Source organism: Nothobranchius furzeri, chromosome 7, assembly GCF_043380555.1.
Source record: "Nothobranchius furzeri strain GRZ-AD chromosome 7, NfurGRZ-RIMD1, whole genome shotgun sequence".
NCBI lineage: Eukaryota > Metazoa > Chordata > Actinopteri > Cyprinodontiformes > Nothobranchiidae > Nothobranchius > Nothobranchius furzeri.
The window spans coordinates 35,677,747-35,705,205 of NC_091747.1; the positions used below are offsets into that span (position 1 = coordinate 35,677,747).

The 27,459-nt window shown below is 42.8% G+C and overlaps 1 protein-coding gene across 1 annotated transcript; it reads left to right on the top strand.

The window, feature by feature from the left end:
• Positions 1–1,924: 1,924 nt before the first annotated feature.
• snx7 (sorting nexin 7) lies at positions 1,925–27,223 on the top strand. Its single transcript, XM_015954815.3, has 9 exons — positions 1,925–2,195; positions 5,211–5,399; positions 6,091–6,201; positions 6,494–6,652; positions 15,283–15,481; positions 16,115–16,314; positions 22,797–22,883; positions 24,535–24,687; positions 26,560–27,223. The coding sequence occupies exons 1-9, from the start codon at positions 2,112–2,114 to the stop codon at positions 26,638–26,640; spliced, it is 1,263 nt and encodes a 420-aa protein (XP_015810301.3). The 5' UTR covers positions 1,925–2,111; the 3' UTR covers positions 26,641–27,223.
• Positions 27,224–27,459: the final 236 nt, after the last annotated feature.

A 27,459-nucleotide genomic window follows, 5' to 3' on the forward strand; every position in this document is an offset into this window, starting at 1 on the left:
CTGTGGCTACATCATATCTCATTACCATCAGTGTGTGGATGTGTGTGTGAATGGATGAATGATACACTGTAGTGTAAAGCGCTTTGGAGTCCTTACTCTGAGAAGCGCTATACAAGTGCGGGTCATTTATCATTATCATCTACTCACACTCTCCCCCGCCCTCAGCGAATGCCGTTTTTCCATGCCCATCCTGATGTTCATCTCATGCACAAATCATGCCCGCTCTACTCACACAGAGCTTCCAATCACATACCAGTTTGACAAATCCTGTAACAACATGCATTACTTAAATGTATAGAATCACCTACTGGAGGATAGCACTTAACCATTATGGAATTATAAAGGAGATCTGCTCACATCACTCCAAGGACTGAAGGTAAGGCTCCAGGAATAACCCTTTAAATGTGTGATGCGGACTGAAAACTAGACACATTACGAGTCCCTGTCAGATAAACACGACCCACTGTTAAACTCTTTTGTGAAGTTTAACTCACTCACATTTCTAATAAAACACAACTTTTAAAGAACATTTCTTACTTTTGAAATAAGCCACCCACTTTATTAACTTAATAATTCCTCATTGTGTGTTGTTCGTGTTATCTTTGCACACGTTCATGTTCAGATTCTTCCTTTGAAGCCATGGCCCCATTGATTGTCCCTGAATGCAGCACTACTTTTGGAAACAAACATTTATCTATCAGTTAAAGATCTTATTTTTCTGGTAAATTTAAGGTTTTACTCTGGACCTCCGACATCCGTGCTTTTAAATACGAGGCCTTTCCACACACATCATGTTAACATTGGAACATCTGGCATCTGGGATTGCATTTACTTTTATTTCAAACCTCCCTGACAGTTTTACCTCTGTCCCAGACTGAGGCCAGATTCTTGCGCCAGTGCGTCTCAGACGGTTGAATCGGTCTCTTCCGCATTTCCGTTCGGTCCTGAATCTAAAGCAAAAATGGTGTGTAACCGGAAGTCTGGTATATTTATTTTCCAAATAAAAGCATAAATAATTTCGGATACTGGGTTGGCGAATCACTGAAATTTGTTTTATTACTGACTAGTTTCTAGCAACCAGTCAAATCTGCATTAGAGATTTCATGTTATTTTCCCTGTAATAAGTCACATGAGAACAGAAATGGCTGCTCGTGTTTTCTCTTCTTTACTAAATCCCTGAAAAAAGCCCAAAACTAATTGTCAGAAAATATAAAATCCCTGTTCATTGGCCCCAGGAATAACTGGTTTGCGACCTAACTTTATTCAATTAAAATGACCAAGTTGACCTAAATGTTAAAGAAAACACTACCTGTCTGACAGGCTCAATATGTGTCATGTTTTTTTTTCACCTCCCATCACCTTGCTAAAGGTAATCAGATGGAGTCCATACTTCATAACATCACACCAGGACTACTGTGTGTGACACCTGCAGATAAGCAACAGGTGCTTCACTTGGCAGTGAAATTTTGGACTGGAACTAAACAGGTCACACCATCTTGACTGACCTTCCTTGTCTTCATGTTTGTTTTAGGATAGATTTCAAGGTTCTCTTGTTTGTTTTCCATACTTTGTCAGTAGGTGATCTCTTCATCTACAGGGGCTTCGGTGCCATCATCTTCCCATGCTGCCTTTGTGATTGGCTGATCAGTGTTTGTTAGTTGGACCCGGTTTCAACCTAGTTGCCCTAGAGTGTGGAATGGTCTACCACTTGTCATCAGGCAAGTGTGCCCCCCCCCCCCCCCATCAGTGGTGATGATGATGATGATGATGATGATGATGATGATGATGATGATGATGATGATGAGTGGTCTAATGAAAATGAGCACCTAGTGAAAAAGAACTAATTCCAAACATCAGATATGTCATATTCAGCTATCAGCGAGTTTCTTGTTTCAAATACATTATAATATAATACTATATTTCAGATCAGTGTTCGTGAGCGTTTAGCAGTTTGAGATCTGAGGAAACTCCTTAGGCAGACCAGATGTTTTTATTTTGAAAGACCCTGCAGGAAGTGCTGTTCCACCAAACCTCTTGTGTTTGTCTCACAAAACTTGTGCAGGAAGTTTGACTCGGAGTAGACAGCTGATTTGTAAAAGTTGGACAGTGTTATGAGTGGACACACGGTCCCTGCGGACATCTCAGACCACATGTTGGACTTGGACGAGGACGAAGACCTGGAGGTTTACAGTAAGGTAAAGCGGAGCTCCTTTAAACCGAATAAACTCCCTCAGTCTGGTTTGCTCTGGTTGCTCTTTAGCCTCATCTCTCTGTAACTTTTAACTTAACACATAACGACTTAAAAAACAGAAACTTAGCATTCCCTCAGAACGTCTAGAATCAGGCGACTCTTCAAAATAAAAGTCTTGTCCGTGCTGACTCCAGAGTATTCAGCTTTCCGCCAAACTCCGTTCAGATTCGGAGTGATTGGGGGATCAGTTGGCAGGACCTAAAAACTTTAATCAGATTCTTTATTTATACTAAAACAAGTGGTTCTGTCGTCAGTTCGGCTCACCCTGGTGAGCTGATTTCGTCAGTTCTGTCCGAAGATGTTGGCTTGCTTTTTAAAGTGAGTGAATCTACATTTATAACGAGGGGCGGAGATGAATGGGAGATGGTGTTGAGGCCTTCAGAACCGAACCGGGACCGGTGTGTCCTACAGCTGATGGATGGTTACAGCTCCATTCCTCACATTTTAAACTGATTACAGAGGTTATGGCAGCATTTCTGACTAAAAGCGCAAATAATTGAAGAACTGGTTGTGAGAATTTACAGATGCAGTGAATAAAACATTTGCAGGAGGTTTGTGTTCACATCTAACCTGCTGTAGAGTACTTAGGCAGGTGATGTTTAATGTTTTCCTCTGCTTTTATCCTCAGCGGTGATCTGTTAACGCAGATTGATCAAATCAAAATGTCAGGTGGTTTTCTGGATTAAAGTCCAGATTTAAACAGCCTTTAACTTTACACACACACGGGGTTTCCTTTCTTTTATCTTGTGTGTGTGTGTGTGTGTGTGTGTGTGTGTGTGTGTTTACAGGATTGCTATAAAACACAATCCTGACAGAACAAAGATGGAATCAATCAAATGCTCATCCGCAGAGACAACTCAAGTATAGAACAATATGAAAACACACCAGCATACCGAAACATTAGCATAAACAGAAATGGACTAGCGTTTCTGCCTCGTCCTATTGGTAAAAAGGGAAGCCACAATTTCCCATTTAAAGGAGTAGCCCAATGGCAGCTGGTGGAAAAAAATACTTAAATATGAACAGTTGAAAAATGACCATTATTCCAAAACAATCATTCAGTACCTTCTCCAAGTTTTACAGAAGATAGTCAATTTTGAAATTTAAAAATAAAGTAGAAAAATAATAATACTCTAATAAGTACACAAGCCTAAATGTGAGCCTTTCAGAGCAACCGCAGGCAACATGTTCCGTTTTTCTTGTTATTCACACTTTATTTTGTCCTTAGATGGTTTTCCAGCTTTCGGTCTCCAGCAGCCTCTGTGTCTCAGTCATCTGCTCAAACAAGGCATGCGAACCCCAGAGCACTTTACTCAGCACCACCAGTAGGTGGCACTAACACGACATAGATATTTTATTGGATATCGTGTTTTAAACCAGCGTATAAATGTAGAAGACTCGTTGCAGTCGCTAAAATCAGATGGCTTACCAGGCTAGCATTATAATCACATAATATGAGAACAAAACACATTTTTACAACAGAAGCTACAGGTCTGATTGCAGCTCTATCAACTGTGTGCATTAATGTGAACAAGGGCGTGAGAGCGAGAGGAGAAAGGAGATCAGGCACCATCTAGCAGGCTAGCTAGATGGTTTCTGTAGCTGAGGTGCTGTCGAACAGCTGTGGTGGACCACAGACACCTCCAGAACATGCTGGATGTTGGCCCTGGAGGACCTGGGTTTGAGGATCTGTTTACTTTACAGCTTGTTGGTCTGATCCACACACTCTGTTCTTATTTAGCTGATAAAGAGTCTTCAGAGTAAACTGAACTGTTTAAGGTTTTTCGCCTCATGTTCAGTCTTCGCTGGTGTGTCAGAAGGCAGCTGCAGCTAATGATGGTGGAATTCTTTCCTCTTGCTCAGTGGAACAGAGGAGCTGGGTTTGGACTTGTGTTGCAGTCAGACCTTTAGCTGCAGAAGCTGGGTGTTGAAACCTGAACTCCAGCTTAATCTGCTGCCCCTGGCTGCTCTGGTAGGTAAACATTCCTGTTGCTTCAGCCCTGACCAAAACACTTGGTGTAAAGGTGTCTGGTTTTGGTCAAGTTTGGCTCCGGTCACGGTGATTCTGTGCTAACGCTGCAGACATAGCTGTGTTTACAGCCTCACGATGAAGAGGACGAGTGTCGAATATCTGTGAACTCAGCAGGTTTTCAGCTCTGATGTTTGCATAAGCATTATAATTTGAATATGACAACAACACATCTACAGGGTTTTTGATGAGTCCGTTTGCTTTAATGTCCAGTTCAGGAAGTTCTGAGTGTGTGTGTGTGTGTGTGTGTGTGTGTGTGTGTGTGTGTGTGTGTGTGTGTGTGTGTGTGTGTGTGTGTGTGTGTGTGCGCGTGCGCATACACACACATTTCCTTCTGCTAAAGTCTTTAATAAACCCACGTCCACGTCTCTTCTGCTGATGGGTTTTCATGTGAAACTGTTAACTGAGGCTAATGCTAGCCTCTTTGTTCCAGTCAGATAGTAGTTTTCCAAGTCCAAACCAGTTGTCTAAGGTCCAAACACGTGTTCTTGTGGTTCTGGTAGGTTTCACTCAGAGAAAACTTACTGAGAAGTTGTTCTATCAAACCAAAGATGGAAATTCTGGTTTTAATTGTAAAGGGTTTCATGATGGAAGTCCGTAGCAGACCTTCACCTCAACTCACTGTACCAACGTGTCATCACACACACACACACACACACACACACACACACACACACACACACACACACACACACACACACACACACACACACACACACACACACACACACACACACACACACACACACACACACACACACACACACACACACACACACACACACACACACACACACACACCTTTCATTCTAAAGTGTGAAATATGTCCGTCTTGTTCAGTAACTCCGTTTTGTTGGGTCATCTCTGGATTTTACCAGATTCTGTGGCTTCTCCTGCTCTACAGTAGCTTCTACTTTCATTTCCATCCAGAACACCACCCTGGCTGATGGAGGCACCATGCCCAACTCTCCTGGATCAATGGTCAACCAGTACCAACTGGAAGAGGATGAGGAGGATCACCAGGATGTCAAAACTAAAGACATCTTTGTCTGTGTCGACAACCCAGAGAGCCACATCACTGCTATCGAGACCTTCATCACGTACAGAGTGGTGACCAAGGTCAGTCTGAGCAGAACCAACCAGTGGTGCTTCAGCACTTCCTTGACTTGTTTTGGTTTTCTGACATCTGAGGCGAAGTGATCCTCAGATGATCACCTGCTTTACCAAGCGTCAGACGCTGAAACGTCAGCATTAAACAGCAAAAGCATTTTAGTTTTCTATTACCATTGAACGTGAAATCAGTTCAGAGTTCAGACTAAACACAAGGTGGCCATGCTGTTTTTATTTTTGAATGTTTAGTAATTCTGTGGCTTGTGCAGACTCAGTTCTGTACACCAGATCCTATTTTACATGAAAACATCCTAATTAGCAGCAGTAGACACAACATTTAATGATTTTACTGAATTTGCTCTCAGTTCTGCAGGACCGGGGTACTTTGACATGGTTGAGTTAATGCGTTTGGTCTGTTTTTGAGTCTTCATCATCCCATCACTCTGTATTGAACCAGCTATGGTATGAAAACTTTAGCCTGTTTGAAAAGATCTAAAGCTGGAATAAACATGGCCACCCCTTGTTCCTTCCAAGAGCTGCTGATGGCTGCTCACTGGGGACTAAGCCGCCCTAAAGGTCAGATCCTAGAACTGCCCTCTAAAAACACACCGGCTGATGGAATCTCCTGCCAGTGAAGCACCTGGATGGTTCAGGGTGGATGAACACTAAGAAGTGAAACAGGTGTTTGATGTTTCTCCAGACTAGCCGGAGTGAATTTGACTCCAGCGAATATGAAGTACATCGGCGCTACCAGGACTTTGTGTGGCTCCGAAGCCGGCTGGAGGAGAACTACCCAACACTGATTGTTCATGTAGGTACCACACATCTGCACCACACCGCAGAACAAGTGTCATGACTTGGCAGCGTAAAATCAGAGAGGGCACTGGAAGTAAAGCTTCAGGAGACCAAAGGTCTGATCCTCTGAGCCTGGGAGGATCTGCCGTGTGTAAATGTGCATATGTAGCATAAGTACATGTTCGTCAGAACAGGCCAGACCTGAACACCAAGCTTTTTCAGTCAGAGGAGTCTCATGTTGGGGACCAGCACTTCCTGTAAAACAATAACATTAGATGCTTTGTACTGAAGTGTTTGTTTGGCTTCAGCCTCTCCCAGAGAAGTTTGTGATGAAAGGCATGGTGGAGCGTTTCAACGATGACTTCATCGAGACCCGGAGGAAAGCCCTGCACCGCTTCCTCAACAAGATCTGTGAGCATCCTGTCCTGTCCTACAGCCAGCACTTCAAAGCTTTCCTCACCGCTCAGGTGTGTGTTCTCATGTCTAGGTTTAATCTTTTTTTTTTTAGGTTTTACTTTGAAATATTTTAGTTCTAAAAGCTCAGCAGACTGAGAAAGCTGAACAGGCAGCCAGTGCAGTGGGGGTAAAATGGGGAGAACCGCAGCAGTAGCTCAGGAGGGAGAGTGGGTTGTCCACTCAGAAGGTTGTAGGTTAAATCCTAGCTCCAGATAGAGAATGCTGCTGTTGTGTCCTTGGGCAAGACACTTAACACACGTTGCCTGCTGATGGTTGGAGGGACTGGTGGCACCTGTACTTGGCAGCCTCGCCTCTGTCAGTCGCCCCAGGACAGCTGTGGCTACATGGTAGCTCATCCCCACCAGCGTGTGAACCAGCTGTTCCCCCCACTTCCATATTTACAGTCCAAGCATCTCTAGCCAGCCAACAGAACTAAATGGTCTATGGTCTGTATTTGATATAGTGCCTTCTAGAGTCCTGGAACCCCCCAAGGTGCTTTACAACACAATCAGTCATTCACACATTCACACACTGGTGGGGATGAGCTACGATGTAGCCACAGCTGCCCTGGGGCGCACTGACTGAGGCGAGGCTGCCAAGCACTGGCGCCACCGGTCCCTCTGACCACCACCAGCAGGCAACGTGGGTTAAGTGTCTTGCCCAAGGACACAGCGACTGACTGAGTGGGGCTCGAGCCTGCAACCTTCCGATTACAGGGCGAGCACTTAACTCCTGTGCCACCGTTTCCCACACCGTTTTTTATTGTTAAAACACACTGTTTAACAATTATTTTTCTCATGTTGTTATTCATATCATTATAATAACTAATTAATAAATATTTATTTATTTATTTATTTAAAAATGTTAAAGACTTGCTTGCAGGTCGCCAACCCTGCATATGTCTTGGTACGCCCACAAGTGTTATTGCCCACTCTGTGACATAAGCGGATGTCTAACGCTATTGGCTAATGCTGAGTGGTGCGCTGTTCAAATTGCATGGGGCTCTGCGAGATGGGCTTAACAACAAAATGAATAAAATTGACCTATTACCTACGTTACCCCTAAATTCCACTACCTCCGCTCCAGTCCGCCCCCGCCTTCCGCAGCCGCTCTCTTCCAAACTTGATTTTTACTGGTACCGGTGCGGAGACCTGAGGTGGGCAAACAAGCATGCGCGGGATTTTCGAGATCTTGCAATACAGTCCGAGCAATAAACGCAGAAGTTAGATCCAAACACCCGTTGTGTGGGAGGAGCATCGAAATGAACTGTTCAATCTGCCCATCATTTGTGTTGAGAGATCAGCAGTGTTTGGATCAACAAAGTGTGACTACTTTGATAGTGGAAACTGTATTTATGGCTTATTTTTGTGCATTTAAAGCTCAGCTGCCATTGATAGTTGTTAAAAGTTGTTAAACCTGTGCATATGAAACAAAAAGCGCTTTTTGTTTATCGATTTATTGTGAAAAACGGAAGCTGTGCTTGCTCCCGTTCCTGTTGGGCGGTTGTGATTTCTGCCCATTGACTGCGGAGGTGCTCCGGCGTCCGGCAAAAATAGAATCAATCCTATTTTTGCCGGATGGGGGAACGGCGGGCGGCGCACTGTGGCGCACTGCCGCAGTAGTGGAACAGATCTGATTGACTACAACGGGACCGATTTTGCTGCGGAGCTCGTGCCGGAGTGGAGGTAGTGGAATTTTGGGGTTATACCGCAGTACAGGGTAAGAAAATCTGTTTTACATAAATTCTGAAAGGCGGAAAACTCCAGATTGTAGTTTTTAAATTCAAGAGAACCTGGATCAGGAAGTCCCCAGATGTTGGATTTGTCTTCATTTTCAAGTAGACTTAAAACTATTTTAACCAAATAAAATGTGTTCAAGCAAGCCACACCAAGCCAAATAGCACACTCATAACCGCAGCATTTTTTTTAATGTCTTATCTAATGTTGAATCTGTCCCTCACGACCTAAAATCAAAGAGACGTATCATTAGTCAGTCAGCAGTGGATGGGTTTTCTAGATTATTTGACAGCAGCTCAGTTCAGGGTGATGATCCAAGCTTGTTCATCCAGTCATTGGATAAACAATGCTGCAGCATCTTAGATAAAGTAGCTCCTGTTAAGCATGTTACTTTTTCTAGCAAGAGAAAACGTCCCTGGATTAATCAAAATATTTACAGTCTCAGAAGGACATGCCGCAGAGCCGAGAGACGTTGGAAGTAAACTAGATTAGAAAGTCACAGGCTGCACAAGAACTGATATTATCTCTGAATGAGATGGTGAAAACTTCCAGGGCCACTTACTTTGTTCACCTGATTGCTGTAAACAAAAATAACTCTAAAGTCCAGTTTGACACCATAAACCAGATTGTTTCACCTCACGCCCCTCTTATGCCAGTTTACTCAAGGTCTGACTGTAACAACTTTCTAGCATTCTTTGAGAATAAAATCAGAAATATCAGGGCAAGTTTTTCACCCCCATCTACTTCCTACCCCCCATCCAACCCTGTCCCTCTCAATCATGGTCTGTCTTTACTCCTGTAGATTTCCAGGACATTTGCCTCATTCAGAAACACATGAACCCAACCTCATGCCCTGCTGATTTTATTCCTACTACCTTGTTAATCAGGATGTTTGACCAAACTGGCCCATGCATTGTAGATTTCATTAATTTATCCCTACAATCTGGTTCTTTACCATCTGTTTTCAAACATGCAGTTAATGAACCTATCCTTAAAAAAACAAGTTTGGACTCATCTCAGCCTAAAAATTACAGACCCATTTCTAAATTACCCTTTATCTCTAAAATATTGGAAAAGGTTGTGGCAGATCAATTGATTACTTTTCTGGAACTACACAACAGTTTTCGTAAAAAGCATTCAACAGAAACAGCTTTGCTTAAAGTTTCCAGTGACATCACTGTGGGTACCTCAAGGCTCTGTTTTGAGTCCACTGTTGTTTCTACTGTACATACACCCTCTTGGACAGATACTTGATTCTTTTCATAATGTCTCTTATCGCCTATATGCAGATGATATTCAGCTGTACTGCTCCTTTAAGGATTCTGAGTTCTACAAACTGTCTGAATTACAAGAGTGTCTATCAGCTATCACCAGCTGGCTAGAAGAAAACTTCCTTCAGTTAAACTTTGAAAAGATTGAATGTCTGATCATTGCCCCTCAGAGCATGGTTCCCCTGATTAGTCTAAAACTTGGTCGTTTTCAGTGTTGGGCAAGTTACTTCAAAACTGTAATACATTATTTATTACTTGTTACCCTCATTTTAAAGTAATTCATTACATTACAATATTACTGATTTTAAAATGTAAGGTATTACACTACTTTTGCATTACTCTAAGTTACTTTCAACAAAACAACTTCAATATGAGTTTGGTAATCTGATGCCTGGTGAACTCATGACACATCCGGTGGAAGGTGATGTTGTGTCTGAGCTAGGATTGCTGTTAAAAACAGTTCTTTAGAAGGATTGTTTATGACATAAATGAAACAACAATCTGTACTCTCAGCACGCTGCCATCTTAGATTAACTGAGCAGAGAGTAAGGTGGTGGGGGCTCCAAGCCTATATTTGCCTTGGTCCCCAAATGCCTTGATACGGCCCTGGATGTGGGACTGGCTTCTGGGGTGATCTGATTCTATCACATGTATAAATATTAAATGCTTATATATTATTGCTTTTCACTGGTAAAAATGGGTATTGGGGATAAATCTACCTACTTTTTTTCTTTTCAAGCACTTTGTTTGATTTCTTGATTTTATTTGAATAATTTCCTGCCCTTTCTCTCTCTAACCTTCCTGCATGCTGCATGTTTTCTCCATCTTCCAGAAAAAACTGTTTCCTAGATTTCCTACTTTCTAACGATCAGCCAGAGGGATCTTCACATGCGCGGCGCTCCAGCAGTAATGAGTTAAAATCACCGGGGCCCAGATTAACTCAGATGAGGCAAAGCACGTCAGAAAAGTACAGAATAACAGAGAATATGCGCTGATATGAACGATCGCAGGTGAACTATTTTGTTTTAGTGGAGCGATTTTGTGAATGTTGCAGCGGCCGCGTGGAGGACGCAGCTGGAGTAGTTGAGCCGTTACCGCGGTGTCCTCTCTGCCCGCAAAGCTGAGTCCATAAATGACGTAATATATGCATATACTGGATCTTTCTTCGGGTTTCCCGCAATTTGAATTTTTAAGAAACATATCTTGATTCTGGGTTTAAAATACATTGTAATTACTGCGTTACTGACAATTGTACCGAGTAAATATTACCATTTTCTTTCCCTGTAATGCCTTACATTACCACATTACAGCAAAAAGCAATGCATTACAGTAATTAATTACTTCTGTACCGCATTACTCCCAACACTGGTCGTTTTTCTTCTGCCGTCAAGATGAACTTAAGAAATTTGGGTGTTACTTTTGACCAATCAATGTCTCTTGAAGGCCACTCAAAAACTTTGGTCCGAAACTCTTTTTATTATTTAAGAAATATCTCCAACCTGCGAAGGTTGGTTTCAAAACATGAATTGGTTATCCATGCCTTTATCTCCTCCCGTCTAGATCACTGTAACACACTTTTCACATGTTTTAACAAAAAAGCCCTTGACCGCCTTCAGTTGGTCCAGAACTCTGCAGTGAGGCTCCTAACTGGAGCAAACAGAAGAGCACACATTACTTGTCTCTCCACTGGTTACCCGTTAACTTTAGAGTTCATTTTAGAATCCTGATTACAACTTTCAATGCTCTACATGGTCAAGCTCCTCCAGTGCTTCCCTTACATAGGCGTAGCCGTGGCGGCCTGCCACGGCTGAAATCTCACCGTCACGCCTACAAGATCCCAAGTTTTATTGATTTTTTTAAATATATTTTTTATTGTTATTTTTTGCACCGTTTCCCAAAGAAGCAGCGGTAACTACTCTGTTGTTGCTTGTGATCACAGCCGGCAGGCAGCAAGGAGGAGGAGGCAGGGCAGGGTGGTTGCAGCTAGGGATGAGCGTACGGATAAAGCATTTTTGATGAATACGAGCATGAAACGAGTGTAAAACTCGTGAATATTTGTAATCGTGCTGAAGGAAAATCCTCTTTGGGTAACTGACTGTCTTCATGCTCTGTGATTGGCCAGTCACATAGAGCGCCCTCCCCTCCCTACACACAAAACTCTGCAGCCGGGAGCTCAGTCAGCTCGGCCCAGGCATCCACGCCCACACACAGAGTAACGTATCTCTCTCTGCTTGCTTCACTGTCTCTTACGTTTCTTCAGTACTCCCTACGTTTTCTTCAGCTCGCCTCTTTTTCAGTTCAATATTTAAAGTAATTTTTTTTTGCAACATACATGGTGCATTTGAAAAGACAGAGCTGAAAACGGCTCGTGCTGCGTCGGTCACTGCCTCCGCTCCAGTCGGGTTTTTTAAAATGATTTTAACTCTCTCTCCCTCTCTCTCTCTCAGACACACACACCTTAACCAACATTGTTTTGTTTAACTCTGTGTGGGGAAAAATGCCAACAACGTTAGGAAAAAATCTGTTTAATCAAATTAAAATAAAATAAAAAGTTGTGTCTGGTTCTAGTATTTCATATTTCCTAGTTCCTACTGCATGAGTTCAGATGCATTAATTCATGCCCTTAAATATTAATGTTCTGATTTTACTGAAAAACTTGTTCTGTAATAGTTCCTTTACTATTGTGATCAAAAATATTTAATCTCAGTTCTGAGGCTGCTCTGTAAATAGTTTTCAAATAAACAATTGTTTATAAATAAACAACTTCTGATCAGTCCATATCAATTTCAGATTTAAAATAATGTATTGATGTAAACCACACCCACTAATTTCCAAATAATAAATAAGAGGTGCATTCATCTGTGTATCTCCTTTGATCCGCATTAGTGATATTTTCAGCACCAGAACAATGAAGCAAAGAAACAGATTCCTGAGTTTGTTAGTAATTTTATTTATTAGGTGCATCTGACCTGTTCTATTTTTCTCTGAAATGATATCAAAGCAGTGCTTCTATGGGTTGTCTCCTCTCTGCACTAGAAAAATGTTCTATAAAAATTATAATGTTCACTGCAATGCATCTTGATGTTCTTAACAAATAAATCAAAGATATTGGTCAATAATGCCAAATATGTAAATTTGTGTTTCAGTCATTTTTATACTGGCTTAAAATACTTCATTAAGTCTACTAAGCAGGGGTGTAGAACGTGTTTAACAGGGCCAGCCCAGTAATGATCTTGGACCAAAATAAAGGGGGCAGAAAGTTAAAGGGGGGCTTAGCAATTTTATTTTGACTGAATTTATCGTAGGGAATTTCAATAAAGGGGGGCAGAAGGAGATGTTTTTCTAGACGCCAAGAAAAATTAAATGCCAAATCCCCCCTGCAAAGTGTGTCACTGAGAGTTTAAAACAGAAATTATTCTTGTGCAAATATTGGTGTATTCACCTTTAATACTAGTTATTAAAATGCAGCAGTTGCTGGATTGTGCAGTTCAAAGTGGAGTGCATCAAATAAAACAATATTAACATAAAGATGAGACATGTCATAATTACACCCCCCCCCCCCCCCCCCCCCCCCCGCCACCGCCACCACCACAGCTGGAACAACTCCTAGGGGAAACACTGTCCTCCCTATATTACTGAACTGTTAAAGCCTTATGCTCCAACCCGAGCCCTCAGGTCTACACACTAGAACCTTGTAGAAGTTCCAAAGACCAGATACAAAAGTCGCAGTGATCGCTTCTTCCAGACTGTTGCACCCCGACTCTGGAGTGATCTTCCTTTATCTTCATGTAGCATTGACAGTCTGGACACTTTTAAAAAACAGCTACCCTTTTATTTAAAGCTGCTTTTACCTAACCCTTTTATTTTCTTATTTTTAGCTCAATTTTTTTATCTTTCATCTGTTTATGAAAATTTATAATTTTATGACTATTTTTTTCTGATGCAACTCTAATTCTTTTTTGAGAGCATTTTGATTTTATGGTGTTAATCTATTTATGATTTTATGACTTTGTTTTATTTTGTTTCAATCTATGTGAAGTACTTTGTGAATACTTACTTTAACAAATTGCTTCGGCTAGTGGAGGGTCACGAGAAGATTAAAATGCTTTTTCCGGGGCTTTGAATTCCTTTGACAGCTTAGAGCACCAGTAGAAGTGGAAACATTAATACTTACCTCATGTTTAAATGAGGTAATGTGCACTTCAGCCTAATGTTCATTAACTCCGATTACTTTACCGTGGGGATTTTTCATTCAGAGTTGCATAAAGTAGAAAACAAAGTTGTTTTCTAAATACATGATAAATGGACTTTATATATCAAGCACCTTTTAGAGTCCTACAACCCCCCAAGGTGCTTTACAACTTAACAGTCATTCACTGATTCACACACATTCACACACTGGTATTGATAAACTACATGGCAGCCACAGCTGCCCTGAAGTGCTCTGACACCGGCCAACCTGCTGAGCACAGGCACCACCGCTCCCTCCGACCACCACCAGAAGACGAGGAGGGAGAATTGTCTCGCCCAAGGACACGGCTGCCAAAGATTGTGCAGGGCTCAAACCCGCAACCTTCCAGATATGGGGTGGGCACTTATAGTTGTGCAAAAAGGTTGGACTCTGATCCTCGAATGGTGTGATTCAATAAATTCCTCTAATCCTTTGTGGACTGATTTGAGGCTTTGTTAAATTTGCACCACAGTCTGAACACAATCTACTGGTGCTCAACATGGTGATTTAGGTGATGTGGTGGAAAATAGAGAAACCAGCAAAGACAAAAACCATTATAAAAGGTAGAAATGGTCTATTATGGTTTAGGATCGAGAGTTAAACTACGAGATTATCTAATGCCAAAGGCTAGCACGTAGCACACTCATAATCAAGTGAGGTTCGGAAAAACCACGATGGTGGTAAATGACTAAACTCTACAAATGAAAGATAAATTCCCACCGTACTGATTATGTGTACCTGTCTGCAGCGGTACACTGTGAAAAGCTACCTATAGAACCTAACTCTAACCATGTCGCCTCCATAAGGCGTGGTGGGTGATTCTTCATCGAATTGGAGGTGTTACGCGAGAGCATGTGAAGAGGCTCAAATGTGTTTCTCACGCGCAATGAGTGAGAGATGGCAGCCAACACAGCACAGAACTGTAAACGGACACTCTGGCCAACATGTACAATTGTTCAGTTTGTTAATTACATATACTTGGTAATCCAGCAGTACTAAACTAGTAGCTTTGAGTATGTTCTACTCATTATAATCTGGTTCTATGTGTTATTTAGATAAAGTAAGTAGAATGAACTTATTTTTCTTTACTTCTGTCTTTAACTAATAGATTTAGTCACATTTTAGATCATTTTATTGGGTAATTTTTAATATTCCAACACGACAATGATCAAAAACAAGAGGTCAAGTGGACCTGCCACTGACTCTGCCCATTCCAAACAAGACAACGTTGAAGCCTTAAACTCTAACTCAACCCTTTCCAAACATGTCCATTGAATCCCCAGACCAAGTACCTTACGAAGCATCATCGTCCAGTTGATTCATTGCCTTTATCCAATGTACGTTTTGAGAGGTTTGATGTTTTGGAGGCAGGTTAGCGTTGATGCTCTTCTGCTGTCATGCAGGATTTAGGTCCCTACAAGAAACAGGGTCCAGGCTTTCTGAGCCGGATGGGGGAGACGATGAGGGCTGTGGCCATCTCGGTGCGAGGACTGAGGACTAAGCCAGAGGAGTTCACTGTCATGCAGGAGTACATCGACCACTTCAGTACTAAAATTTGCTCTGTGGACAAAGTCACCCAAAGGATCATCAAGGAACAAAAAGGTATACGCAACTAACTCAGAGATCTCATTCTCCTAGACGTCTTCACTTGTTTAACTGAGTCATGTTTTCTTGTGGCTTGATTCTAAAACTATTCTTGATTACTGTTATTGAACACTATTCAAGAGGAAACATTTTATTTCTCCTCTTCAGACTAAAACGCACCACACTGGAGTAAAGCTCATCAAAATAAGAGCATCTGAGCTCAATAAGAATTAGGTTCACTTCACCAGTTTTCATCCTTGTATTATAGATCTTGAAAGAATACCTTAAGAATGTTTTACTTTATCTTGAACAGCAACACAGTTCTATAGCTCCAGTTTTCTGGTATAGAGGGTGTGTGGTGGAGTTGGGCTGTTGTGGTGAATAAACAGGGACAGACAGATGGTGTGTTCAATTTGTTCTCGGAAGTTAACATTTCTGAATTAGGAGTTTGGTAACTCAACCTGAACTTTACCTGGAGACTGAGTTCAAACTCTGAAAGTCAGAGAAAATTTATGAGATGGTCTTCTAGCGAATTCTAGCATTTTAGCCTACCTCCAGACGTTTTCTGTTGAACTGGCTGACATGTGCTTTTAATTCCTACATCCAACAACATCCCATGGCTCAGTTCACTCTGCCTATCTGCTCATCTAGAGTATATGGACGAACTGAAGCAGTACAGCCCCTCCTACCTCCAGTGGGCAGAATTGGAAGAAGAGCTGGCAGAACCATTGAAAGGTGTAGGCAACTGCATAGAGCGATGCAGTAAGGAAACTGAGGATCAGATCCAGCACCTGTCTGAAGTCCTGCTCCCCACCCTGCATGAGTATGTCCTCTGTGCCGACACTTTGAAGGTGAGTCCAGGTGGCACCAGTCTGACAGGGTTTATTCAGGAAGGTTAAAAGATGCAGCAGAACCTCTGATACCACTCCACAGATGTGTCCAGATTGCTGATTCAATCAATCTATCAGGTTTTATTTATAAAGCGCTTTTCAAACAAAGTACTACTCAAAGTGCTTTACAAAATGACCCCAAATTCCCATAACAGTTTAAAAACATTAACAGACATATGCACACACACACACACTCGTAAAAATTTATATTCGCCTGAGTCCAGATGAGCCAAGTAAGGTAAGGCAAAGAAACGCCATCAGAGGAGCCGTCTGTCCCGGCAGCATCAGGTCTTCCACAGCAACTAAGTCAGGGCGCTCAGAGGAGGGGGAGCATAGACTCCCACCTCCACTTAAACACTACCTATAGAGCGCCCAGGAAGCTAAAGTTGACCACCGCCCCCGGGGCAGAGGGCCCCCACAGAGAAAACACTGGATTAAAATGAGTAAAAATGTGAAAATAAAAGAGCTAATATAAATGACAAATGGAAGAAAATAAGCAATCAATAAAATCATATAGACAGCAAAATAATAATGAAACTGTGCTAAAATATAATCATATGAAATATGCAAAGCAAGCAATAAAATATAATCATGTAAAACGAGAAATAAAACTGTAGTAAATAATTAGATAAAAGCTAACCTAAATAGATGGGTCTTGAGCCTGGACTTAAAAACATGAACATTCTCTGCGGCCCTGAGGTCCTCTGGCAGCTCGTTCCAGAGGCGAGGGCCAAAATACTGGAAGAATGCCTCGCTGTGAGTGTGTGTCCTGACTTTAGGGATGACCAGGAGACTCCTTCCAGAGGAGCACAGAGGCCATGAGGGTTTATATGGTAAAAGCAGTTCTGAGAGATAAGAAGGCCCAAGACCATTAAGACACTTAAAAACCATTAGAAAAACCTTAAAATTGATCCTGAAACATACAGGGAGCCAATGCAATGATTCTAAAACCGGTGTAATGTGTTCCCGTCTCCTGGTCTTCATCAGGACACGTGCTGCCGAATTTTGTAGGAGTTGTAAACCTGAGATGCTCTTTTTGGGAAGACCAGAAAGCAGGGCATTACAGATTGGGATTCTGGTCAGGTTCCGATTTGACCAAATTCTAACTTCATATAACCCTCCCACTGTCTTTATGGGTGACCCCGCGAGGAAAGTTGACCATTGAGCAGGATTGATGGTTTATCCCTTGAGGTCCACGTGGCAGGGGTGAGGTGGTGCTCACTCCTCACCCCTGCCACACGTAGCTCATCACCATCAGTTGTGTGAATGGATGAATGATACACGCAGGCCAGAGTGCTGAAGCTCGGCGCATTGTTATTATGAAGCTAGGGCACATGCGGAGGACACACACGCGCAAAAATATACTTGTTTTCAATTACGTTTATTGGGCCCACTTACTTTTTCTTAGGCCCACCGACAAATGAGTTTCTGGCTACGCTAATGGTAGCCATTACACTTTTCACCTCGCGCACCCCTAGCGGCAGCTTGCGCTCCCCCGGGGGTGCGCGCTCCACACTTTGGGAATCCCTGCTTTAACATATTGGTCTTTTATGTGTTTAAGAAAGGCCTGAACCAGTAAAGTGGTCGTTGGATATTCCGCACTACTTGGTACAAACCTCTGAGTTTCTCCAGGAACTTACTAGTCTTTATTATCTACAGGGTTCACTTCTTAATATGACATCCTGTCATAAAAATATGGCACTTTTAAGAATCACCTTATCACACTGTAACAATTCTGACTTTAGACTTTTAATGGAAGGTAAGCAATAGCTGTGATGTTTGGTTTCTTTCAACACAAAATGATGTCTTCCTCCTGTTTAATATTTTATACCTGCTCCTAAAAGATAAATATACCAAAAGAGCTGGATTAATTTCGTCTCTCTAAGGTCAGGTCTATCCTCAGTACTTGGACCATAAATCTCAACATGTTCAGCAATCTCAACATGTTCAGCAGACACTGATGAGCTTTTAATTTGGGAATGTTGGCATCACCAGTTTTGTTATTTTTCCAGAAAATCTAAAAGTGTCATTTTTGTTAGGATAAAGCATAATTGTTTTTGAGTCATCAGTGATTTGTGCAAACATTTGGATTCTCTTGGTAGAGGGAGTAAATGGCTGCTAGCAGAGGGCCATCCACCTCATACTCCTCGAGTGTTCCCCACAGGTTTCTCCTGCAAGCGTGGTCATGCTCTTTCTCCAGATTCATAAACATTTGTAGACTGGTTGGTCAAACTTCCATGCCCCACTTTCATCACCTGTCAACCAGAACCTCTTCTCTAGTACCTTGGAGGAGAACTTTCTATGGAGTCTGAGGTGTGTGTGATCCCCTGTAGTTAGGAAACACCCTCTGGTAGGGCTGAACGAGTTTAGGAAAAGATTAAGTCACAATTTCTCTAGGAGAAATTGTGATTTCAGTTCAATTTACAATTTATTTCAAATCAAGGTTCTAGAGTAAACAATATTCACAAAATAGAATAATAATATACTAGGGGGTGTGTATTGTGAAATTCTGGCGATACGGTTCGTGTCATGATAAATGGGAGATGATGCAATAGATCGTGATATATTGCGATTCATAGGGAACCTAAGTCACGCCCATCTATTTCTGCACCACGGGTCCCCGGAAGAACGAAAAAAATGAATGCAAATCATCGGGGCTAAAAACACTATTTTCTAATTCCGCTTGTTTTGTGCCATGGGTTTCACATATGATGTCCGTTAATTTTAAAGACGCATTTTGATACCAAGAACGTGCTTATTTACGACCAGTGGGAACGCTATTTTAGGTTTTGTGTGAAAATAAGTCCAGGACTACAAATGTGCTTCACAAAAATGACATCATTGAACCAGACACAGAGAAAACTGAGGCAAAAGGGCTGTAAGGTCAGCAAATGTCCCACAGGAGGAAAGAACCACCATAAATCTGGTCATGTGGTAAGTAGCAGCTACGCTAGGGGAGAGGAGATTATGTGGTGACGTCACAAATGCGATGTGCCGATTTTTGGTGCGTAGTCATGCTAATTACGAACTTTTACAAGCTGATAAATGTCAAAGTAGGTGACTGGTGCCGTCAAAACACCTATCAGTAGTTTTCATTTAAATTGCAGTACAACATTTATGTGATCCAGGGAGTAAGGCAAAGCGGAATAGAAAATGTCGTTTTTAGCCCCGTTGACTTGCATTCATTTTTTCATTCTTCCGGGGACCCATGAGCCGACCGGAAGGGGAGGAGTCTTAGGCTCCTTATTCAGTCAGACAGTCTTAGCAATTTTATTTTGACTGAATTTATCGTAGGGAATTTCAATAAACAGTCCAAACTGATACGTAACATGTTTAACGTGAGGTATCTGAACCATAACAAAGGGATTTACATTACAATGGTGGAAACAAAACCCAATGCACACTGCTGCCAACTAGCAGTCAGCATTCGAATTGCACCAAAAGAAAAAAATGCAAATGTAAATTCTTCTAAAAATTAGATACATGGCTTTTAAATATCGATATAATATTGCTGGAAAATATATCACGATACACTGCCATATCAATATTTTCTTACATCCCTATAATATATATATATATATATATATATATATATATATATATATAATATTTAAAAATACAAAATAATAATACATAAAAACTTTAAAAGCAGTATTACCTTTTTTTAATCTTTATTTATTTCAAGGGGCTTGTGAAGCAACTTGTGATTTTTATCTAGAGGTACTTTATAAAAAAACATGTTCTTCTTGTTCTACTCTAATAATGCAAGGAAAACTGAAGGTAAAAATAGCTTTCAGATGTATTAAATAACAAAAATGCATACAGAGTGTTCCCTGCATTATTTACCAAGGCTGGCTGCATGGGTGGTTTTCTGGGCCGTCTGACACTCTTAACACCCAACTCTGACATGTTTTACATGCTTGTTGGAATTACAGTGTGCCCTCATAAATATTCAAACCATTTTTAAAAGAAGATAAGTTGGACTTTCAAGTCCAATAAAGTCCGCGACTCGAGCTGATTGAGAAGTATACATCAGCCTTTAGTGTTATCGTGGTAAACTCTAATCCGCCGCTGGAGACGTCTCTCTGTCCCCTGCTCACCCACGGCGCTGAGAGGGACAACAGCCACAGCCATCATTATGGCTCTTGTAGAGCCATGTAAGGAAAAATAACCAAAACGTGCAGCTCTGTCAGCTCAACTATTGGGCTCAGCTCCGGTGCCCCCCTCCCCCTCGCTGCTTCCACTGTGACTCGGGGGAACTCTGGATGTCTAGAAAAGTTGACACAACAGACCCTGGATCAGTGCTACAAAAACCACACCTTACCTGGTCCAAAAGTGATTGAATGTTCAGCCCTACCCTCTTCCCCCCTTTCTTAAAAATAGGGACCACCACCCCTGATGTCCATGCAATGTTAGAGACGTATCTGTCAAGACAGATGACATCCATAGCTGCCCACACAGGATGGACCTTGTCAACCTCCAGAGATCCACCATTTTGTAGATCAGGGCTATTCAATTTTGGGCCTCGAGGGCCGGTATCCAGCACATTTTGGTTTTAACCCTGCTTCAACACACCTGATTTCAGTCACCAGGTTACATCAGCAGGCTTCTACAGAGCCTGATGAGTTGCTGCACAGGTGATTCAACCACTGAATCTAGTGTGTTGGACTAGAGAAACCATTAAAACGTTCTGGGTACTGGCCCTCAAGGCCCGGAGTTGAATAGCCCTGGTGTGGGTGCTTGCATAGAGATAGGTTGATCCATTCCTAGATCCCCCGGCTCTGGTTCCTCATTGGAATACGTGTCAGTGGGATTAAAGAGCTTCTAAACATTGCCCAGCAACATCAGGAGTGGACGTTGGCAGATCCCTCCCTGTTCCTGCGGTAAACAGTGTGATTGAGTGGGTAGAGTCTTAGGGGGAAGCCTATCCTGGCCCTCTGTCTCCTTCTCAGAGCACGCCCTTCAAGTCCAACCCAAGTCCTTGACAAAGGTTGGGTTCTGACTCTCAGAGCTGATGCTATGTGTAGAGCTGAGTCCTACTACATCTAGTTGGTCCACACGCTCCAGCTCCTTCCACCAGAGAGGAGACGGTCAGTGTCCCTAATGCCTGTTTAAGGTTCCAGGGATTCGGCCACCAAAGCCTCCACCTCTTTCTTCCCCCTTATCCACAACACACTAAACCTGTTCCTCCTATCGGCGTTAGGTCCACAGGTGCTTTGCTGTGCCAATCAATCAAGGCTTTATTCATATAGCGCCTTCCTCACCCATTACGGGAGGCCAATGTGCTGAAGAATAAAATACAATCATGATACAAGAGATTAAAACATTGAACATGAAACAACAGACTTAAAAGCAAAAAATCGAAACTACATAAAAGTAAGCCAACTTCAAGCATGTTCAGGAAATGCTAAATGAAAAAAAGGGTTTCCAGGTGACTCTTAAAGACAAACAAAGAAGTAGACTGCCTGAAGCTTGGTTTATGCTTGACGCATTTACTTTCCGCTTGGTGATGTGGCTCGCGGCTGGAACGCGCTTCACAACTTGTAGCGTTTATGGTTCGTGCGGTTCGTCTCTGCGGTGAGCCAATATTCTCCCAAACTGTAGGGGGCAGCATGGAGCTCTACAGCATGCATCCAACACTACACCATAGTAGAAGTAAAAATGACTGTTGTTTACAATATGGCATTCCAGCATTTTTAACAGCGTCCTCGACTTTTCCGACAGTGCGAGCTATTTCTCTCCAAGAATTATTAACAACATGTTGATCACGGTGATCTCTGAGAGCTGAATCATACAAATGTCTGTGTTTACGAACCTCTGCCATACTAGTTCTTGCCGGTCCGCCATATTTTTCCGCGTCCGACCGTCCGCGTGCTTAGAAATTTTCCTAGGTGCGCGTTGCGGAAATTTTTGGACCGCGCGGTGGAGGGGCGTGGTTGTTAAAATGACGAAATTTTGCCGCGCAGAGCCGTGCGGACCTCGCGGACGCGTCAAGCATAAACCAACCTTAACTGACTGTGGGAGCTGGTTCCAGAGTGACAGCGCTAGAAATGATAAAGGCCGGTCTCTACGAGTCTGACACCTAGTACAAGGGACAACTAGCAGGCCCTGATCAGAGGAGCACAGAGAGCGTGATGGGACATATCGTTTCAGAAGCGCCGCTAAGTAAAGAGGGGCGCCTCCATGGAAGAAATTTCAAACAAACACCAGAAGATTAAAACGTCCGCTGTGTGAGAACAGCAACCGCCCCACATATTTATCAGAACTCATCTGATCTCAGAGTAGTTGGACTAAAATGTTCAGATTTTTATGGATAGTTTTTACTAATTCATAATTAGTAATTAGTAATTCATAATCAGTAATTAATGAGGTTTTACAGCATCTGAGTGAGCATCCTCTGATTGTTCTGATGAAACAACGTCCATTTCACTCGTTGGTTTTAGGCTGTGATGAGACGCAGAGACAACATCCAGGCCGAGTATGAGGTGAAGAACGAGGCCTTGGTGTCGAGGAGAGTCGAACAAGAAGGAGTGAGCTCGCACACACACACACACACACACACTCACACACGCTCACACACACATCAGACATACCGATGCTCTATATCGGGGTAAAGGCAGGACAAAGCATACCTTTGTTCTGCCTGTCTTGAGCGCGCTGATAAGAGCTAGTCTAAAACATCAGCAGATGATTGTCTGAGAAACAATCAGCTCCGTTTTTATTGATGTGATAATCCGTTTTCTTTGGGCTGGTGTGAACCATGGACCCAACGTCAGGCGGAAAATGTGCATCTTAGTTTGCTTATAGTGTTGAAAGCAAACAGACCAAATGTTTAACTGGAGAGGAAGTGTTCAAATGATAAAATGAAAGATCAAACCGAACCGGGAGCGTGAATCTGAAGACGTGGAGGTAGTTGCGAGGAGGTGTTGGACCTTCCAGATGATTAGAAATCTCTGTTCCTTTCTTTGTTTTTAATGTGAACAAACTTTCTAAAGAGGAAGGAAGTTCTGGTTTTGGTCTTGGCCAGTAGAAGAGTTGGGTTCCATTTCCGGTCTATTTCTAAAGCACTACTGGAACAACAAGCTGACCAAGGAGCTGTACATAAAAGCCAAGACGAGAACGAGCTCAGAGCAAAGGATGAAACAGGCAGGCACTGGGAAGGCTGGGCGTAAAATCTGTGTTATCAAGATTTAGAAACAGGAAGTGAAGGAACCATTCCAGAGTTTAGACCTTCTATCATCGTGTCTGTGGACCCATAAAGAGCATCTGGTCTGCTGACCTGGGAGAGGGAGCTGCAGGTCAGCAGAAAAACACCCAGATTTAAATCACGAGTGGATGAAAGCCAGTTAAGGGAAGCCAGAGTTAGTGTTTCTCTTTTTCCTGAACCATTTCCAGTTCCAGCTGCAGACAGACCCGACTCAGAGACGAGCTGTTGCAGTAATCAAGCCGAGATTTTTCTTTCAGCTCAGCCCCTGTGCAGACCAGATCAGCGTCCTCATTAGAAGAAGTTTGTGTCTGTTGGTCCTTCTCTTGTACATCCTGGTGCAGGAAGACCTCATCTAGATTAGATTTCTCTTTCCTAAGAACCCCACGGTTCCAACACTGTGTTGTTGTTGTTTGTGTTTTTCAGGTTAGTTGTGTTGTAAGACTCAAACGTTCTACCTTCACACCTGAAAACATGAACTTTACTTAATGATCAGCAAACAAGCCCCCCGGGTCTGGTCGTCTTATGTTAGTGAGGCACAGCGGGAGGTGACACTTTGGGCAGCTGTGTTACTCTTCATGATTTTCCTGTATAAACTGTTGTTGTTAGGATGAAAGATTACTGTTGAATACATCACAAAGAAGACGCACACAGTGCTGTTTGACAAGTTCATGGGATTTACAGAAAATGTGCAATAACTGTTTAAATACAACTCTGCTGATTCAGAGGCTGTGAATTCTGCAAAAGGAGGATCTACTAAATGTTGAGTTCATTTCTTTTTTTGTTGCCCAAATTTATGCACCTGCCTGATTTACTTTCAACTATTATTGCACACTTTCTGTAAATCCTATACACTTCTCAGATATTAATGTGTGTGTGCGTGTGTGTGTGTGTGTGTGTGCGTGCGTGTGTGTGTGTGTGTGTGTGTGTGTGTGTGTGTGTGTCCGTGCGTGCGTGCGTGTGCGTGTGTGTCTCAGCTGCAGGAGGAGGTGGAGGATCTGGCAGGCCGAGTGGAGCAGGCCAACAGCGCCCTGAGGGGGGACTGGACCCTCTGGAGGAACGTTATGAGAACTGACCTCAAGTCAGCCTTCGTCTCTGCAGCTGACAGGAATGTGGAATACTATGAGAAGGTAAGCACGAGATTCCGACCAAGGAAAGGCTTCAGAGGTCAGGTGATCGTGGAAAACCAACCAATAAGCAGAAAAAAAAAACAGATGAGTGTGAATCTGTTTGAGTTTAGAGTCTGGAGGTGGTTCTGGTTCTGGGCCCAGTCGTGGTGAGATGGACTTTGGCTCTGCCATAGCTTTGGAACTATAGGAGGTTAAACCTTGTAGTAATGATTACTTTATTGTGCCTGGCAGAGGTTGCAGGTGTGAATCCCAGCTGCAGCCGTGTGTGTGTGTGTGTGTGTGGGGGGGGGGGGGGGTACCGTTATATAATAGAGACGTGTTTCTACATTTGTTCTTCGTTAGATCTGCCAGCAGAGGGCAGCAGAGCTTTAGGTTAAATGATCTGACTGCGGTTCTGGTTCAGGGTGGTTCTTCTGCTGCTCCTGTGGAAGCAGATGAAAGTCTGATGACAGTAATATTAGTAATAGGACTTGATCTTGTTTCATTGGATATAAATGGATGCTGTGTGGGACACCTGGTTGGGTTGGACGTGTGTGTGTGTGTGTGTGTGTGTGTGTGTGTGTGTGTGTGTGTGTGTGTGTGTGTGTGTGTGTGTGTGTGTGTGTGTGTGTGTGTGTGTGTGTGTGAGAGCAGGACTTCAGCTTCTCAGGGACCGGTCCCCAGAACCCTGCAGGATCATCAGCTGGTTCCTGCAGCAGCTGGTGTGTTACGGTCACTGGGCTCTCCTCAGAGCCGCAGCTGTTTGCATTAAATACAATTATCTTTTTTTTTTATTTGATGTCTTTTCATAAACTGTTCCTGATTAAAATCGTTCACAGGGAGGTTCATCAGAGCTAAATGGATCCATTAAAGCAGTTTAATGAAGATTCTGTGACCTGCTCCAGAACCAGACCCTGGGTCAGAACCAGGACCTCCTGGTCTGGGCTGAAGAACAGAACCACTTCATCCTCCAACAGCAGAGATGAGACATAGAGGGTTCTAACCCAGACCCCCTCATGTCCAGGACTGAGAACCAGTCCACTAACGCCACAGACTGGACCTGAGTCAGAACCATGCAACGGGAGCAGAAGCATTTGAGTGTTTCTTCCTGGTTCCCTCGTTTAAACTGGAGTGTGTGTTCTGACTCAGATTGGTTTCCTGGACCACTGAGACCTCTTCTCTATCCTGATCTGATTCCTACCCTTCTGAGAAGGGTAGGAATCAGATCAGAACAATCTGTTGTTGAACTGAGACCTCGCAGGCCGTGACTCTGCTTTACTTCTAAACCCTGCTAGCTCGGTGCAAGTCAGACGTATTCGATGAGTTCTGACAGAAACGAGCCGAACTCACACACCAAGATCTGTCAGATACACTCTTTTACTGCCTCTCTGTCAAGAACACTCCTGCACCATGAGGAAGTGATTTGTTTTGTCTGTAGCAGTACACACACACACACACACACACACACACACACACACTGTACATATTTGAGTCTAAACAGCAACAGCTGGAGAGGCTGATGAGTTTGTGTGTTTCCTGGAGACGGGTACATCACTATAAACACCGTTGTTCGTCCTTGTTTCACTCAAGAAATAATCTCATTTCTAATTAATCTTCTAGAATTAAGCTGCACAAGATGCAGAAGCCGTTTTGGTTTGGAGAGATCTCCTCTTTGCTCAGATTGAAGTCGTTGCCTTAATGTGTGAGTTCTGGTTTGGAGGTGGTTCTCAACGGCTACGTTGTTGTGATGTGTAACCATAGTAACGAGGCATTTTTTCAAGAGAAAGCAGAGGATACTGACCAGCCCCAGGTCTGGGTTGTTTAGAGACGATGATCTTGATGGTTTAATTGGGACGACTGGGACGATAATGATGGTGCGTTTGTGTCTTCCAGTGTCTGGCTGTATGGGAGTCCTTCCTCTTGTCTCAGAGAGGAGAGTCTGTGGAGCAGACGGACTGGGAACATGGCTCTTAAACTCTGGAGAAGACCGGTTCTCAGAACCACACCAGGGTCAACCTGTGGTCTGTCCACGTGGGACCTGGAGGCCGAACCACTGTCCCGTTACAGAAAAGGACACTTTGTGTGTTTTTCTTTTCTTTGACCAAAGATGTTTGTTTCTGACTCTGAATCATTCCTCTGATCGTCATTCCTGATCTAATTATTCAGCGCTGTGCTGTCCTGTATGCAGTACTCTGGTCTTTATGGCTGGAACGTTTCAGAAAATGTTGTTTTTATTTATCTGATCAGTTCTGACGGAGGAGTTAGACCCTCTGGCTGTCAGTCAGGTGTGATCTACACCTGATCTGGTTCAGCCTCTCCTCATGTCAAGCTGATCAAATGTAAACACTAAAACTGTGGAATGTGTTTTCATCATGGATGTTCTGATCTTCTCTACCCTCATCGTGACTTCTCTGTTCTATTTAATCATTTGTTCTGAGAAACATTTGGAGTTGTAACAAGCTGGCGTTTCTGATCACATAACTAACCATACCTGCAGTGTATATTAATGTCAGCTGGGTCAAATTCAGGATTATGTAATAAAGAGACTTGAGCATGACTGCAGAGACGTGTGGAGACTAGACCAGCTGGCTCTGGTCTGAATCAGCTCAGAGTTTTATTTTCTTTAGTTTTTTTTTGTTTTTTCTCTGATTTGGTTTCTTTTCACATGAAAATGTACAAATGAAGCAAGGCTTCACTAATAACCAGGTGAGGCCATTCAATCTGCTGATTGGTCAGATTATTTGGAAGCGGGGCTTGGAGAGGAGAGGTTTCTCAAGTCTGTCCTACTGTAGT